The sequence below is a fragment of the Pelophylax lessonae genome (assembly GCF_965119305.1).
Source record: "Pelophylax lessonae genome assembly, chromosome: 8".
Taxonomy (NCBI): domain Eukaryota; kingdom Metazoa; phylum Chordata; class Amphibia; order Anura; family Ranidae; genus Pelophylax; species Pelophylax lessonae.
Genome location: NC_138775.1, coordinates 61,014,358 through 61,033,149, shown reverse-complemented (window position 1 = coordinate 61,033,149; position 18,792 = coordinate 61,014,358). Strand labels below are relative to the sequence as shown.

Sequence of the window (18,792 nt, the reverse complement as noted above, 5' to 3'; positions counted from 1 at the left end):
CTTAATCAGCACAATTTATAGTCAGATTCTAATAGCTTTATGTAAACAATGTGTACATAGAAATCTTACAAATGTGAAATAAACATATATTCCTTCTGCATATGGCTGGACGATTCCAAGGGACTGATTGGGGTTGTCTGTTCAGGGATTATGTCTAGTTTTAGTTTTTAGCTCAGCTAGTTCCGCTTGTTGAGAATTAAATAGCTAAAAGTTTGTGTGAAAAACATGGAAGGGTAGCGAGGTATTGGAGATTTTGTAGCTTACTCCTGTGCGTTGGCAATGGTGACCCAGGACCCTTTTACAGTGAACAGTGAGTCCCTCAAGCCAAGCCCTTTCCATGTTACAGGATGAGGACCACAGCAGATTGCCTTGTTACACCAGTATTTAAAGGAATATCATCTGCTGTTTTCTTTGACATGGCAGTGATATATGGTGCTTTTTGCAACCCTCCATATCTATGTGCCTGTTTTTCCCTTCGAACAATAGCAAAGCTGGTTTGTATATTTCTAGGGGGCTCTAACTCCGATACAAAATGCCTGCAATCCTTAGTTTAGCTCCTTGTTAGGGTTGTTGCACCCCCTTTAAATCTCTCAACGGTGTTGCCTCATTTCTATTGCCTGCCGAAGTGCCAGTATTTCATTCTAGGATGGGGTAGCAGGAATCATAGCTGCAAATTGCACCTATGTTGAGGAACAGAGGCAGTGTATTCCTAGGTCGGAGGGCTCTGCAGATGTCTCAATTAGAAGCAGCAGAGAAATCCTACATATGTAAATGCCTAGGCACCCTCTGTTCGTCTAGCCTCAGTAGTTACCTACCAGGGCTTTAAATGGGTCTAGGTAAGCCCACATTCACATTGGTCCATTTTGACATGCGATTTGGCATGTCAAATCAGAGCTAATTGCCGGCAATGGCACCCTCCGAATCAATCGATGCTGCACCGATTCCCGAAAGTCGTTTTTGCACTACTTTTAGCAACTTCGGGGAGCGATTTCAATAGATATCTGAGCAGGAACCCGCTGTCTGTAAATCGCCCCTGAAGTCAGACTGAAAAATGCCGGTTTGAACTCGTGCGAGTTCAGCTAAACTATGAAGATTTCAAACCGGCCTCAGTGTGAATCTACACTAAAAGATCTTTGTGGAGTGCCATATCGTTCACAACTGATTTGTGTTTGTAGGGTGCAATTGCCTGAGTTTAGGTCCATTTTTTAATAATGGGTATGCACTACCCAAACCTTTTACTAGGTAATAGATCCACATTAAAGGGTTGTAATACACAACAAAATCTTGGGATTTTTTTTTCTTTTGAAGTGGACAATGATTTTTATTTTAGGATGTAATGAGAAAATATTACTTTGCCTCTGTATATAAAACAAATTTTTAATATTTAATACACTGATGTTACATCAAGCTGATCCCTTTGCATCTTAAACGGAAATCTGAAAAATCATTAAAACAACTATGCATTACCTTTTTAAATTCATCAATGTAGGTTTAGCACTGATAAAGAAAGAAGCCAAAATGTTAACCCTTCGCAATCTCTTGGTTGGTCTGAAGCACAATCCCTTTAAGAAGATGAGGGAAGTCAGAACAGGACCTATTCTGATGGGATCTAGTGGCATCTGTCATTTTCAGCGCTGGCCATCTAAGCATGAAACACGCTGGCTGAACAGAGATTATTGCTGTATATTTGGTTTTGCAGTGTTTGCTTCTGGGCCTTTTGTGCCTGTACATTGATTGCTTCGCTATTAATGCTGACACATTCTAAGTGACTTCTAGCTGTGCTCGGTTTGACCATTGTTTTCTCTTTTTTGCTTCCTAGAAATAGACAGGAGAGAAATAACTGCTGAAGTCACCAGCCCCTCAGGACAGACAACTGAAGCCGAAATAGTAGACCTGGGCCAGAATACATCCTGTGTGCGCTTTGTTCCCCAAGAGATGGGTGTGCACACGGTCAGCGTAAAGTACAGAGGCGAGCATGTGCCAGGCAGCCCATTCCAGTTTACTGTGGGGCCTCTGGGAGAAGGCGGAGCTGAGAAAGTAAAAGCTGGAGGTCCTGGCCTGGAGAGAGGGGAAGCTGGTATTCCAGGTGAGAAATCTACCCATCAATCAATAGAAAGAAAAAAAATTCTAATGAAAATATAGCCGTGGCATTATAAAGTGCACCCAGTGACATTTTGACTTCTGCACTAGAGGTGATCTGTGGTTGTAATGGTAACAATTTAGTTTCTAGCCATCATTCTTCTATTCCAACGTAAAACATGAAGGTAGCATACAAGTTATCTTAGGTATAACACTTATGTTTCTTCTTTCGTTCTTTTTTTTTTTTTAAACAAAGTAAATCTAGAGCAGACAGGTCAATAGAAATATTTGATGTATAATGGCATGTTGCTTTTTTTTTTTCTTCTACAGCTGAATTCAGTATATGGACACGGGAAGCAGGAGCTGGTGGTCTGTCTATTGCAGTGGAGGGGCCCAGCAAGGCAGAGATTTCATTTGAAGATCGTAAAGATGGATCTTCTGGCGTGTCCTATGTTGTACAAGAACCTGGTGCGTACTGGCTAAATAATGTCATATACAATTTTTTAAATTTCATTTTTAGAATGGGAAAGTTTAGCCATTTTTAAAATGGGACCGTAAGCTATAGTCTTAGGATTCCTTATCTCTTCACTGAGAACTGTAGAAGAATTCTGCGTTCTCAATGCTCATGAGGGGAGATTCAGGGTTCACTTGTTTCACCTCCTGCTATGGGGTATTATGCTATGACTATTGAGATTTTGCTCTGTAAGGCTGGCCATAAACAGCGTGACAGCACCCCAAATAAAGTAAAGGATCAAAGCATTATAGGTACTACGTGAGTCCAAAAATTAACTTTTCAGAACTCAGAATCAATTGTTTTCACCAGCAGATGTTTTCCAATCAGTTGGACATGTCTGATCTTTCCCTGGTTGAAGGTATTTGCTTGCAATGGTTGTTCACAACGTTGTAGTTAGTTTGTGTCTAAAGCCTGAAGCAGAGAATGGTTAAAAACCCTGTCAGTATGATTATGGAGATTTCCCTTCACTTTCTGTCCAGTAGACCGAAAGAAAGGAGAAATATCTCCAAAGTAAAAAAGTCCCATCTTGGAACAAGTGTACTTATTGTAAGACTTCTCCTCTATACCTGTTCTGCTAACATCCAAAAATTTGGGATTTTCCATTAACCTTCAGTCCTAAATGGCAGTGGTCACCAGGACACATAGAGAAGGAGAATATTTTCAATAGAACATGCAGTATTAAAAACCTAGCAGTGATTGTAATCCCGCATCACTCTATCCAAAAGGGAAAAATAGAAATGTCTGTATGTTCATTATTTTCGGTGTAATAGGAGTTGTAAAGTCAGAAGGTTCTTTATCTTAATGCATTCTATGCATTAAGATAAAAAGCCTTATATGTGCAGCAGCCCCCCTAACACTTACCCGAGGTCCCTCTCTGTCCAGCGATGTCCACGAATGTATCAGCCGCCCAAGATTCTCCCTCCTTGTTGGCTGAAACACAGCGGCACCATTGGCGGCCATCTATCCAAGTCAGCTAGCCAATCAAGTAGAGGGGGACGGGCCAGGTCAGGGCTCCGTGTCTGAATGGACACAGGGAGCTGTGACTTGGCTCTAGTGCCCCCATAGCAAGCTACTTGCTGTGGGGGCACTGAACAGGAGGCAGGGCCCAGGATAACAGAAGAGGGACCTGAGAAGAGGAGTAGCTGGGCTGCTCTGTGCAAAACAACTGCAACAGAGCAGGTAAGTATAACACGTTTGTTATTTTTATGGGAAAAAAAAATTGATTTTACAATTACTTTAATGCATTCCATCACTTTTGCTTATTTGGCTTTGTAACTGTTTTTTTTTTTTTTTTTTTTTCCAGGTGACTATGAAGTGGTCATCAAGTTCAATGATGAACACATCCCTCAGAGTCCATTCCTGGTTCCCATCATCGCTACATCTGATGACGCTCGAAGGCTCACTGTCTCTAGTCTTCAGGTGAGGCACAAGGAAACATCCCTTCTGTCTGTCAACCGGTGACCCATTAAATCCTTGTTTACTATTTTATACTAAATCCAGACAAGCTTTACTTCAAACGGGAAACCAGTTTAATTTTTCTCAAATCCCTACAGAGAAGCACACTTGGTTTAAGTCCAACATAACCCTAAACACCGTAACCACTGTGACAAGGACAGGAATTGTACTTTTCCCAATGTGAACACAGACAGTAATAATTTAACAGAGCTTCGAGGCTTTCCCGGTTCAGTCCAAATTCAATCGGGGGGGGGGGGAGGGTAGAAGGTGAGGTTTTGGCTGGACTCCACTTTAGGTAGAATAGTATATTGTGCCTTTAGAGGTTAATATTATCTGAAATTATATACAGATTGACTAGGATCCTTTTAAGAAAACCTGTTTGTGAACTCATTGGTTGACCCTCATTATCATCTTGTAAAAGATATGTTTTAGAGAGACTTTAATCTCTTGGGATTTATTATCATTTGGTAAGTTCTTAATTGAGGAGGTAGTTTCCCTACTTTAGTTTATGATTAGCAGATATCTAGATGCCCCACCTATGGCCAAGCCTCAGTTGTTCTGATCTGCAGTGCTGACCATATAGTGCGAATCCTCACTGCCAGGCTATTTTATTCTGTCAGTTGCCACCACTGACTGTCGGAATACCTGAACTGCCACTGTTCAGACAACATTTTTCTGCCCAGCTTCTAAAATTTTTTTTTTTTAATTAAAGGATGTCAGGTGGAAGGGGGCCAATAATTCCCCCCTGAAAAGCAATGTTTGGCCAGTTCATCAGGAACCAGACAAAATTCAAACAGTATATGTCCGGCTTAGGAGATCTAGCAATACACACATTGACAAATCTGATATATCCAGACACTTGATGGCCGAACTAAAACCTCACTATTATGCAGCAGATGTCAAAAACATTCCTGCAATCACACAGCTGTATTATAACATCCCCGATCTCTGCTGTGGGAGACAATGTCACCTCAAATAGAGGCTGGGCAACAATATTCCGAACTGCTGATGAGGTGTTTTATACTTGAAGCATTAAAAACACCCTCACCAAACACAACCCAATCAAGCGAATAGAAAAGCGCCACAAACACCCCACATTCACTTGCAATGCACATGGTCCCAGTGCATTTGTTCAGCAACAAAGGGGTTAAAACAGGCAGGGAGGAAGTCGCATTGCTTTTCAGAGAAGCTAATTTTCTAAAAGTAGCATTTTAGAGTTGTTCACAAGGTCATAATTGGTCACAGTTGCATTTTGATGTTTTTCTTGTGTTTCATTTAAAGACCTTTGGCAGCTTTTTTCCCTCCACAGTTCAGTTATTTGCTAAAGAGGGGGACAAAGCATAATCTGTTTTACAAGTGCACTGTATTGTATCTTTATACAATGCTCCAGCCCTCTTTTGCATTTAGCTGGAATATGGTAACACCAACATACCCTCCAGAAATATGTCCATTTGTGCTTTTAAAGTGGGAGTAAACTCCCTTGGTTGATTTTTACCTATAGGTAAGCCTACAATGAGACTTACCTATAGGTACAGTAAATATCTCCTAAACAAGCACTGTTTAGGAAATAGTTACTTTAGAAGCAGCCGGTGACGTCCCTGGCGCATAAAGGAGCGGCCTACCTGTGATGTTCCTTTAGAGCCCTGTGCCTCAAATGGTGAGTTTTGCATTCATATTCGGGTGCGAAATCATCGAGACTCGGCAAGAGCCAGAGCCCGCAAACCAGGAAGGAAGACCAGGTGAAGGTGACTTCATTTAATAAGTTGCAGGTTGTGGTTTTTGCATTAAATTTCTTTTTTAGGCTTGCTTTCTTTTATTTACAACTGGTGATCTGGCAAGTAATTCTGTTTTTCAACAGAACAAGCTGTCCTGCAGATGTAGCATAGGGTTTACATAAACCATTTACCACTGGCAGAGGTGCTTGCAATGATCAACTTTTATTTATTTATAGAACCAAATGGGAACAAAACTGCTGTAACTGCTTGTTAGTGGTTCTAAATCTGCTAGTATAGCGAGCACTCCCCTCCCCTCCCCCCCAGACTGACAATGCTGCCTTCCAAATGTCCCCTGTGCTTTTTTCTTTTTTTTTTTTATTCTTTATTTTTAGTAAGCAACAGTAACATACGAGATGCCCAAAGAACATCCAAAAAAAAGAAGAGGGGGGGGGGGGAGAGGGAGGGTGAAGGGTGGGAAAGTCCCCCCACCTGGGAGGGTTCAGTAGACAGCAATTCCTTACACAATGTTGAAAATTGGAATGGAGTCCAGTAAAACCTCATCTCCAAAAAATGTTCCTCTTGTTTTCATAAGGAGGTTATGAGATCTTGCATGGTCCATATTTCGTTTACTGCATTTATCCATTGTCTAATCAAGGGTGCATGTTCAGACTTCCAATTAGATGGAATACAAGACCTAGCAGCGTTTGGAAGATAAGTTACTAAAGATTTACAATATCTTTTTTCTGATAGCACACAGACGTGTAGCAGACACAGGATGATTAACTAAGGCTAAGCCTTTGAGACCCAAGATCAACTTACAAACCTCTGACCAAAAAGGCTTGATCTTGGGGCATGTCCAAAATGTGAAAAGCATACCTTGCGAATCTCTGTATCACCAACAGTTAAGGGGTACCTCTGAAAACATGCCATTTTGTCAGCACCCTATACGATCTGGATTCCTGCAGCCTAATAGAAATGGAAGACTTATGGACTAAAATAATATAATCCTGTTCTGTGGAGAGTGTTTGATTTAGGTCATTCTATTATGTCCCTGGTTAGGGGGGCACATAATTCTCTTGAGGAGAGAGGAGCAAGGCATACGTCGCCGACAAACTATGACTGAGCGATGATGGCTCTTTACAATGTAATTCAAAGGTTGATGGAACCAGAGGCTCTGTTTGCTTGGGTTTTATATGGAGGAGAAATATCTAAACTAGTACCAGTGAAAGGAGGGTCTTTCATGAATTGAATCGATTGGATGGTTTTCCATCTACCCTTTTCTTTAAAGTCAATCAGCCTGAAGATATAGCGTCTGGGAAGGGATGAAATCTGGAGTCCTGGCAACCTGGTGGAAAGGTGGGATTGCCTATCGCCCCTGTTCTGCTTAATCCAGAGTGGGGGCACTCTAATACTGGAGGTGTGTTACTGGCCAGATCACCAGGTTAATACAGAGAATAAAAAGCCTGAAAATTTAAACTTAATGCAGCCACCACATCTAATGATTGGTAAGCTGCAATATAACGGAAAATTTATATCAATACTTACCGTAATTTTCCTTTCCTGATAGAACTCCATGGCAGCACACGTATGGGTAGGCTCCGCCTCCTCTCCTACCCTATAGGACCCCACTCCCATAAATTTTTGCTCCAAGCCAGGAGCCGTGTTCCATATATAGACTACTCCAGCAGATGGGAGGGAACTCCTGCTGCCATGGAGTTCTATCAGGAAAGGAAAATTACGGTAGGTATTGACATAATTTTTCCGTTTTCCTGACAGACTCCATGGCAGCACACGTATGGGAAATAACTAGCCATACACACCCGGGTGGGCAACTGCTGGTCAAACAGAAATAGGTTTAATTTGCACCGTCAACAGACAAAATTTTTAAACCAAAATCAACTAAGGATAAAGAAGCAGGTTCAACACAATAGTGTGACATGAAAGTGTTAATTGAGGACCATGAGGCCGCTCTGCAAATGACATCTGGTGCAACATGAAGGGAAGCCGCCCAAGACGTAGAAATCCCTCTGGTGGAATGAGCCGTCACCACTTCCGGAGGAGCCAGTCCCTTGGCTCTATATGCCCACTGGATGGTCTGAACTATCCAGCTAGAAATTGTTCTGGAAGAAGCCCTCTTGCCTCTGTTCTTTCCATAAAAGAGAACAAATAGATAGTCTGACTTGCGAAAGAAAGCCGTGAACTTCAAGTATGTTTGAAGGACTTCGCCCACATCCAACGGATGTGTACTCTGGTCATCTTGAGACTTGAATGTAGGTAAAACAATCTCTTGGTTGACATGAAAAACTGAATTTACCTTCGGATTGGACCCTAGCATAGGGACCAGGACAACCCGATCAGGAAAAAATGTCAGAAAAGGTTCTTTGCAACCCAGGTCACTAATTTCAGAGACACGTTTAGCTGATGTGATGGCTACTAAAAAGGCCGTCTTCATAGACAGATTCTTAAGGAAGAAGGAATCTCCATGTTCCAAAACTGTTGCTGAGAGAAACTCAAGGACTAGTGGAAGGTCCCATTTGGGGAACCTGGGTTTCCTGGGAGGTCTCATTCTTGACGCACCTCTGAAAAACTGCCGGACCAGAGGATGTTTTGCCCATGAGGTCCCCGTGAAGGCAGAGATTGCTGAGATCTGTACTCTGAGAGAGCCAACAGCCAGAGATAGGTCTAAGCCTGTCTGGAGGAACCCCAGAATGTGATGGATCTTAGGATTAGTGATGAAATCGGACTCATTAGACATGTAATCCTCAAACTTAGACCAGATCCTCTCGTAGACTTTGTTGGTGCCCGGTCTCCTGGCACTCATCATTTTGGACATTGCCGCACTTGGACAGCCAAGAGCTTTTAGTCTTTCCCTCTCAAGGACCATGCCATGAGATGTAACTGCGCTGGGCATGGATGCAGCACTGAACATAGATGAGATAGAAGGTCCGACCTGAATGGCAGGGGAACAGGATCCCGAAAGCTCAGTTGGAGCAGCAGAGGAAACCAGGGCCTCCTTGGCCAAAGCGGAAGAATTGCTATGACTTCTACCCTCTCTCTCCTGAGTCTCTGCAGGAACTTGAATATCACTGGGACCGGGGGAAAAGCATATGCTTTGTGGAACTTCCAGTGGTCCGTCAGAGCATCTACCCCGTAGGCTTGGGGGTAACGCCATCTCGAGTAGAATTTCGTCAGTTTGGCATTGTTTGGAGAGGCAAACAGGTCTACCTCCGGAAGAATCCCCAGAGAGATGACCCACTTGAAGGTTTCTGGATGAAGAGACCATTCGTTGTTGTCTAGATTGGTTCTTGACAGAAAATCTGCCTGAACGTTCTGGACTCCTGGAAGATAAGCAGCTGATAGATTGGAAAGATTCCGTTGGGCCCATGCCATGATCGGTTTCACTTCTTCCAGAAGGGAGGAACTGCGGGTGCCCCCTTGCCTCTTGATATATGCGACTGCCGTCGTATTGTCTAGCCGTAGAAGGACCGAGGACCCTTTCACCAAGTGACGGAAAGCCATGATGGCACGAAAAGCTGCCCGAAGCTCCAGGACATTTGAGACCAACCCGAGGGTGGGAAAGTCCCACCTGCCCTGGGCCACCTCTGACAGGCAGTGCGCACCCCAGCCCGTCTGGCTGGCATCCGATGTCACAACGATCCAAGGAACGGGAACGATCGAATGACAATTCAGGAGATTTTCCCGTTGTAGCCACCAAGACAGACTCGCCCTCATAGAGGATGTTATCCGTACAGGAGTGTCTGGATTCCCGGAGCTCCATTGGCGGAGGAAACCGATTTGAAAGGGCCTCATCCTCCACTGTGCCCACTTGACCATGGGGGCCGTGGAGACCATGGTCCCTATTATTTTCAGACACTGTGATGCCCGAAGATAAGGGGTTGACATTGCCGGTTGTATTCTGCTGCGGATCACCGGAATCTTCTCCACTGGAAGAGAGATGGTGCTTCTGGAGGTGTTGAAGAGTGCCCCCAGGAAGATCAAGGATTTTGTCGGATCCAGATGGCTTTTCTCCAGATTCAAGAGCCACCCGAATTCTTGAAGGGTGGAGATTACCTGAGATCTGTGTTGCAGAATCTGTGCTTGGTCTTGAGAAAGAAGAAGCAGATCGTCTAAGTAGTGAAACAGTCGGATCCCTTTCGATCTGATCAAAGCTACAATAGCCAGTAAGATCTTTGAAAAGACTCGAGGTGAGGTGGTAAGCCCGAAAGGGAGACAGGTAAACTGGAGATGCACTTGACCCACGGCAAAGCGAAGAAATTTTTGTAGTTCTGCTGCCACTGGGACATGGAAATAGGCATCTTTTAGATCTATGGAGATCATCCAATCTTCTGGTTGCACCACTTGGCGGATAGTGAAGAGTGTCTCCATCCTGAACCTCTCTTTCTTTATGAAAGAGTTCAGATGAGTCAGGTCTATGACCGGCCTCCAAGAACCGTTTTTCTTTAGCACCATGAATAGAGGTGAATAAAGGCCTTGAAACCTTTCTTCGGCCGGAACTGGGATGACAGCACCTTGAGAGATCAGGGAATCTACGTATGACAGAAGAATTGACTTCTTTTCTTCCACGCGAGGTAGAGCCGTAGGGATGAACCGCAGAATTGGAGTTTCTTCGAAAGACCAAACGTGACCATGAGACACGGTCTTGACAGTCCACTGGTCTGTAATCGAGGCTGCCCAAACGTGCGCAAACTGACGTAGACGAGCGCCTACTCGCAACGCTTGAGCAGGCCTGATATCAAAAAGACTTTGTGGTCTCCTGACCACTAGAAGGTGTTCCCTTGTTGAACTTCTGACCTGTAGGTTGAGATCTTTTCCAATTCTTTCTGAACTCACGTCCAGGCCTGTAAGAGCGAGCTTCTCTGGATCGATCCGAACTTGGTTTGTGCTGAAATCTTCTGCGGTCAAGCAAACGGCGATCCTGAGGGAGGAAACCTGATTTACCACCAGTGGCACGGGTAATGGCACTGTCCAGTTTGTTGCCAAAAAGGGACGCACCCTCAAACGGAATCCTGCACCAGGCTTGTTTGGAAGCAGGATCGGCCAGCCAGGGACGTAACCATAAAGCACGTTTGGCCGTGACAGAAGAGAGCATGACCCGCGCCACCAGGCGAATGATATCAATGGAAGCCTCTCCCAAAAAGGCCGTTGCCAACCTTAGTTCATACACAGCCGAGCTTCTGGCTGCTTCCTCTGAGACACCTTGCAGTGTGGTCTCCACGTTATCTACCCAAGCCTCCATAGCTTTGGATGTGGCTGCAAGGGCTAGGGCTGGCTTGCAGGTCATACCAGCTAACAGATAGATCTTTTTGAGATCCGTATCAATTCGTCTATCCAGACCATCTTTAAATGAGACGGAATCTTCCAAAGGTAGGGTAACGTGTTTGACTAGCCTCATCAAGGCTGCGTCTATTGTAGGTGCAGAATCCAGATGCTTCACTTTGTCGGTCTTAAAAGGATATAACCTGGAAAATTTGGACGATAAGGAATTTTTTCTTTCAACTCCATGCCATTCGTCTGTAATGATTTCCCCCAGCTCACTCAGAAAAGGGAAATGATCCCGTTCTTTCTTGAGGTGTTTAAAGTATTTTTTCTGTTTTGCCGGGGAATCTGCTGGCTCTTCCCATTTTAACGCCTCTTTTACCGCTCTCACTAGCGGAGAAATCATGGCAAAATCAAAGCCTGAACTTTGTTCTTCTAGGTCATCCTCACTTTCAGAGGAATCCGAGAAGCGACTAGGCTGGGAAGTGCCTGGCTCTACGTCTTCCCTCTGAGGGAGAACTGGAGTATCAGTTGTATGACCAGACAGCCGGTTGGGATCCCAATCCCTTAAGGATTCTTGCACGATCCGCCTGACCAGGGTTTCCACTGGTGGATCTGGGACTTGTTTTTCCTTGATTGACCGAGAATAGCAGGCATCACACAAGGATCTATCCTCAGGGACTACAGCCCTACAACCCCAGCAAGATTTGTGTGCGGGGCGGTCAGCATGGCGGGAAGACCGGCTTGGACAATCATCATGGCGTCTAGACCTAGACCTGGATCTATGGTGCCTGGATTTGGATGATGCATGGTGATGGCCTGAAGGTGATCTATCCTTTGATCCCGATGCAGGACGTTGGTCAGACCTAAAAGGGCTGAAAACAAAGGAAAGAAAAGCTCAGGCTACAGTAAGCCAGCTGGCAGACAAGCGAGAGTTAAAAGCTAAAGCTCACCTGTTGCGCAGGGACTGGCCACCGGGGGGCGGTGAGGCATCCATTGCAAATCACAGCGAGATAACCTGCAATAGGAAGGATGTAAGAACTCAATCTTACCTTCCCATAGCCGCCTTTCCCCTCCCCCATTCAAACAGGACTGACCCAGCACAGGACTTACCAAACACAGGCAGAGACACAGCGTGGGGAGGCCGCCGCAAAAGCCCACAGACATCCCAAGAACGACAGCTCCATCAGCTGTTTAAATTTCCTGGGAGCCGTAAAGCCACGCCCCCCCCGACGCCACCGCGTCATGGAGGACTGGAAGTGTCGTGCGCTCATGCGCAGACCACTTAGGAACCAAGCCTCACAATGAACACCCAACTGGGAATCAGGAGGTGGGGGGAGGAGCCGAGAGCGACGGCCTGGAACGCAGGAGCGCTCCAGCCGCCATACTAACCAGGAAGCAAAACGATATAAAATATAAAGTAAGCAATACATTACCACCAATACCGACAAAAGGACCTGGAACGCTCCTCAACCGGAGACTAGCGTGTGCGTCAGGGCATAAGGGCCTCCCGCTAGTAGCAAGGACGTTTGGCCAAGCGATGCAGCCCACCTCTCATTCAGGATTTATGGCATCTTCCGGCATCATTTCAAATTGCCCGGGTCCACCCAGTAGTACTGAGATTGCTGGACTAAGGTAGAAAGGCACCATCAAGGAAAGCCACACGCCACCAGGTATGTAAGAAAACGCATCCTATAAGGTAAGACTTCTCTTGCGGAAGGAGGACAAAAAAGGAACACGGCTCCTGGCTTGGAGCAAAAATTTATGGGAGTGGGGTCCTATAGGGTAGGAGAGGAGGCGGAGCCTACCCATACGTGTGCTGCCATGGAGTCTGTCAGGAAATTACATTTTTGGTTTTGGGTTTAATACTGCTTTAATTTGGGATGCATTTTCCAGAAACTGCAGCTAAATTGCAACATTTAAAAACACTAAAAAACACTACACATGCAGAGGTAAGGAACTGGTAATCCAACATATGGGAAGTGTAAGTTGACCCTGAGTGCACATTAGAAAAAAAAAGAAAAATAGTGTACAGACTACTAATTTATAGGCATTGTCTTCATGGTACTGGGGTTTATTTTACTGAAGGCATAAAGCATGTTCACTTTGCAATTTATTATTTACTTAGTAAATAAAATTAAGCAGTGTTAACCTGGAATACCCAAACATGTGCAAGGAGATTTGTAAAAAAACTTTTCATTTTTTTTCTGAGCATATGATTGGATGGTAGACATCAGCAGAACTTCAGCTCATTCACACAGCTAAGTGAACAGTTACTTTGCAAAGTGCACAGCCTGTGCTCATTTATTCACCCCTAGTGTGTTTGATGGAGCTCAGGCAGCAGTTAAGTAAGTATTGCTTGCCCTATTCCTCATGTGATGACATTGCAGGCAGAATATCGAAGAGAGTGCAGTGCAAAAAGAGATCCACATTTAGAATTGATATCCTGTTAATAATATGTATTGTATGTTTCCCATTGGGAATATGTCAGCTCACCTCCTGTCTCTGTGACAGTGGAAGACATACGGGGGTAACTGTTGTCCCTGGGACAGATTAACACAGCAATAATAACCATTCCCTATTGTAGTAAAAAAAGTATATATATATTTTGTTGGCGTTTGTGTCCCCACTGAGACTCTTAATCAGCCCTCTGCCTACAGGGAAGGGGGACACAAACTGCAAATAAAAATCATAAGAACCTCTTTCCTTTTTACACTAAAAATACGTTTGGTTGAAGTTGAGTTTAAATGATATTCACCTATAAATGATATGTGCAGTGAACCCTTCTCATTACAGTGATAAATAAAAACAGAGTCCCGATGCTGGCACACCTCTTTGCTACCCAGTCCGGGCAGCATCATGGTAACCATGGTAGTGGACAGTGGGGTTAGGTCTCTTCAGTATTACATGTGCATTCATTGTTCCCACAGAGAGTATATCAGCCTGCTTGTGTGTGTTCATTTGTTCAGTGACAGGCCATTATTTTCTATAGGAAGCGCAAGAACATCCACTTTAGTGTAAAGATAATGGCTGTGCTGCCTGCCAACATGGCTACCAAGACTCTACCTACCTGGGCAGTAAAGAGCTGTATCTGCCTCATTTGTACAGTATTGTTAAACCCCTATCAAGTTATTTTTGTGTTGCCTGTATCCTGCTGGGGAGATTTTAGTTCACCCTCTGCCCTGAAGACAAAACAAGTAATGAGAGGAAATTTCTCCAACATGAACAGAATCTTATTCTTAGGGCTCTTGCACACCGCAGCTTGAAAAAGCTCAGTACAATGTTTTGTTTTTTTACTGAACAAAAATGTAGCCCATTATTTACAATGTGCCTGCGCACACAGGCGTGAAAACAAGCACCGATAATTCCTCAGTAAAAAAAAAAAAAAAATAGGAAACTCTGCATTTTTTTTTTTTTACCATAATGCATTCTATGCATTAAGGTAAAAACCTTCTGCAAGCAGCCCCCCCCCCCCATCCCTAAATACTTACCTGAGCCCGTTCTTGATCCAGAGATGTGCAGGAGAGCAGAAGCGCTCTCTCTCTCCTCATTGGCTCAGACACAGCAGCTGGTGTCAGTCACAGCCAGTGAGGAGGGAGTGTGGCCGAGCTACACTCTTATGGACCCGCAGTGCCGTCTCAGGCATGAGCACACAAAACTGCCCCCATAGTGAACAGCTGGTTTGGGATACTCAGCAGGTGGAGAAGCACCAACGAGGAACCCAAAAACAGGAGGATTGGGGCTGCTCTATGCAAAACCTTTGCACTGAGCAGGTAAGTATAACATGTTTTAATTTAAAAAATAAGTGAGCCTGTAGAATCACTTAAAGCCAGCTATACATGGATTGAAATTCAGCCGGTTCAGCAGGGCACTGTTGGGTTTTCCCCAAAGGATTAGTGCCACAGGCTACAAACCGGCAAAACTAATCATTGTGTTCTTTTGGCAGGGAAGGCTCCACAACAGCAGAAATATAATAGGGCTGTGGGAGGGATTCCCCCTTCAACACTAACTAAATCTTGCACCTTCTCTTTTGTTCATTGACGGACACAGCTCCTGATTCCTCTTAACCATTGGATTATACTGTCCCCTACAGGAGTAGGGCAGAAAAAAAACTTGAAACTCTAGACATTGCAGGGGGCAATTCAGCTTCTGGTGTTCAGCAGACAGTCATCCCTCCGGGCTTGCAAGCGGGTGCTGGGCCTGATGGTGTCCACCCTCAAGGTGGTCTGTTTGCACAGTTCCACACAAGATCTCTGCTAAAGGAATTCTGGTAAAATGGGAAAAGGATCCATGGTCTCTAGAGGTGGCTTCATTGTCTGGCATTTCGACAGGGAAAATCTCTTCTCCCCCTGTACTGGACGGTTGTCACCACGGATGTCAGTCTGTCCGGGTGGAGAGGCATCCTCAGCACAGATGTGCTCAGGGGGTCTTGACTCTGGCAGATTAATGTTCTGGAACTCCGAGTGATCAGCCTTTGTCTAAATCATTGGCCAATTCGTCTTCAGGGGTGTCCAGTATGAATTAATTTGGACAATGCCACGGCCGTGGTCTGTGGCAATCACCAAGGGGGCACAGGTAGTGTCCTGGCAGCTCGATAAGTAGCCGGCATTCTAATCTGGGCTGACCGATTCGCTTCAGCCCTCTCAAATTTCTGCCAGAACCCTGTGCAGGATCAAAGCAGAAGGGATTCCGTCCAGACTGACCATGCAGGTCTTGGTATGCCGATCGTGTATGGCTGGTCCCTGATGCTCCTTGGGGCTTCCTCTCAGGGAGGTTCGGCTGTCCCAAGAACTGATCTTCCATCCTGTTTTACAGTCACTGGCTTTGCTGCTTGGCTGTTGAATGCCAGGTGCTGAAGGATGGAGGTTTGTCTAAGTCAGTGATTCCTATGCTGTTGAAAGCTAAGAAATCTACTTCTAGGAAGATCTACCATTGTACGTGGAAGACATACATTTCGTGGTGTAAATCTCTTGGGGTTAATCCTCACTCCTTCTCGGTGGATCAGATCTTAACCTGCCTTTAACGGGGGGTTGAACAGAAATTGGCCTTAAGTACCTTCAAGAGCCAGGTATCGGCTTTGGTGTTCTTTTTCCAACAACCTTTGGCCTCTCATTCCCTGGTGCGTACTTTTCTTCAGGGTGTCCGACATTTGATTCCTTCAGTTCGGGCTCATTTGCCACCCTGGGATCTTAGTGGTGCTTTCAGCTCTGCAGAAGCCTCCCTTTGAAAATAAAACCATACAATCAAATCTTGCAAGGCTACTTAAAAACACCTGCTCTTATTACGTAGAAAAGGGGATTTAGTCACACCATATGGCCATATTGTGCTTAAACCCACCACTGCGTCAAATTTTGTTTTGTTCCCTTTGAAAATATTCGGGAGGTTTCTCTGCTTGCGCTGCCCCAGAAGGTGGCCTTTTTTGGTGGCTATCACCTCTGCGCGCAGGGTGTCGGAACTGGCGGCGTTACCCTGTCGTTCACCTTATGGTGATTCACAAGGATAAGGTTACATAGTTACATAGTAGGTGAGGTTGAATAAAGACAATAGTCCATCCAGTTCAACCTGTGTAGGTGTGTGTGGCTGTAATCATCTCACATACCCCTGAATGTTCTGATCCTTGAGATGCACGTCCAATCGTCTTTTGAAAGCCACCATACTACCCGCAGAAACCACCTCTTGTGGTAGAGAATTCCACAATCTTGTAGCCCTAACAGTAAAGAACCCTCCACGTTGCCTGAGGTTAAAACGCTTCTCCTCTAATCGCATTGTATGCCCCCGAGTCCTCATGCAATCCCTTCGACTGAACAGCTTTTTTTCTAAGCTGAGATCCCCATTGAGATATTTAAAAATTGCTATCATGTCCCCCCTCAGGCGTCTCTTCTCCAGGGAGAATAAATCAAGCGATTGCAGACGCTCTTCATAATCAAGGTCCTCCAATCCCCTAATTAGTTTAGTTGCCCTTCTCTGGACTTTCTCCAGCTCCAACACATCCCTTCTGAGGACTGGCGACCAGAACTGGACAGAATACTCCAGATGCGGTCGGACCAGAGTTTTATAAAGTGGAAGGATTATAGACTTATCTCTGGAATACATCCCTTTCTTTATGCATGCTAATAATCTGCTAGCTTTGGCAGCTGCCGCTTGACATTGCATGCTGTTGCCTAGTCTATCATCAACCAAGACTCCCAGATCCTTCTCCATTTTTGATTCCCCCAAGGGTTCCCCTCCTAACGTGTATTGTGCTTTTATGTTTCTAGTCCCCAAGTGCAAAACCTTACACTTCTCTACGTTAAACCTCATTTGCCAAGTCGTTGCCCACTCCGTTATTTTGTCCAGGTCATCCTGTAGGATATCTGCTTCATGCTGTGCAGTTATTGCCCTGCCAAATTTTGTGTCATCTGCAAAAACTGATATTGAACTACTGACCCCGACCTCAATGCTGTTTATGAATAAATTGAACAAGGTTGGTCCCAGGACTGAGCCTTGGGGGACCCCGCTTACTACCTCAGACCAGTCTGAGTATGCGCTGTTTATTACCACCCTTTGGACACGCCCTTTTAGCCAGTTCCATATCCAAAAGCAAACCCTGCTGTCGATACATGCAGACCTTATTTTATAAATTAAGCGCTTATGGGGAACTGTATCAAACACCTTAGCGAAATCTAGGTACACCACATCCACTGGTCTGCCCCTATCTAGCTCATAGCTCACCTCCTCGTAGAATGCTAATAGATTGGTTTGACAAGAACGCCCATTTGTAAACCCGTGCTGGTTATTACTGATGATGCTGTTGTCTTTAGCAAACTCTACGATATAGTCCCTTATCATCCCCTCCAGAAGTTTACATACTATCGATGTCAAACTGACAGGCCTATAATTTCCCGGGATATGCCTCTGACCCTTTTTGAATATCGGAATCACGTTAGCTTTCCTCCAATCTCCTGGTACATCTCCTGTCCTAATACTGTCCGCAAAGATCAGGAACAGTGGTCTGGATATAACCTTACTGAGTTCCTTGATTACTCTCGGATGTACGCCATCCGGGCCTGGTGATTTGTTTGTGTTAAGTTTATCCAGCCTTTCCCTGATTTCACCCTCTGTTAGCCAAAGTGGCAAGTCCTGTGTATTACTACTAACCAAACAGTCATGGTCAGTGTACCCCTCCGTTTCCTGTGTAAATACTGACGAGAAAAAAGCATTCAGCACGGTTGCTTTTTCAGTGTCCTCTGTAACCATCCTCCCATCATCGCTAATTATGTGTGCAATATGCTCTGCCCTAGTTTTTTTTGCTGTTGATATATTTAAAGAATTTCTTTGGGTTTTTTGGTGGTGCTTCGCCCCTGTCCATTATTCCTTCCTAAGGTGGTCTCTGACTGTCATTTGAATGTAGGCATTGTGTTGCCTTCTCTGTGTCCCAGGCTAAAAATCCAAAGGAAATTACCTTGTATGCCTTGGATGTGGTCCGGGCAATTATGGTGTACCTGGCAGCTAAGGAGTCTTTTAGGAAGTCAGACTCTTTGTTCTCACGGACGGACCTCACAAAGGGTTGTCCACTTCTGCGACCATTTCCTGATGGATCAGACAGACGGTGGTTCAGGTCTATTGCATCAGGGGTCAGGTTCCTCCTTTCCCTGTCAAGGAGCATTCTACTAGGGCGCTTAGTGTCTCCTGGGCTTTCTGTCATCAAGCATCAGTGATGCAGGTTTGCAAGGCGGCCACCTGGTTGTTGGTGCACACTTTTACAAGATTTTT

At 44.9% G+C, this 18,792-nt stretch overlaps 1 protein-coding gene across 4 annotated transcripts in view; it reads left to right on the top strand.

Annotated features, from left to right (window-relative positions):
- Positions 1-18,792, top strand: part of LOC309561572 (filamin-B-like) — a 359,048-nt gene that overhangs the window by 317,674 nt on the left and 22,582 nt on the right. For all 4 annotated transcript variants that reach the window (XM_082265555.1, XM_082265554.1, XM_082265552.1 and 1 more), the window contains 3 exons: positions 1,820-2,086; positions 2,410-2,547; positions 3,897-4,012. In XM_082265555.1, coding sequence (XP_082121681.1) covers positions 1,820-2,086; positions 2,410-2,547; positions 3,897-4,012 — 521 coding nt within the window. The remainder of the gene's footprint in view (positions 1-1,819; positions 2,087-2,409; positions 2,548-3,896; positions 4,013-18,792) is intronic.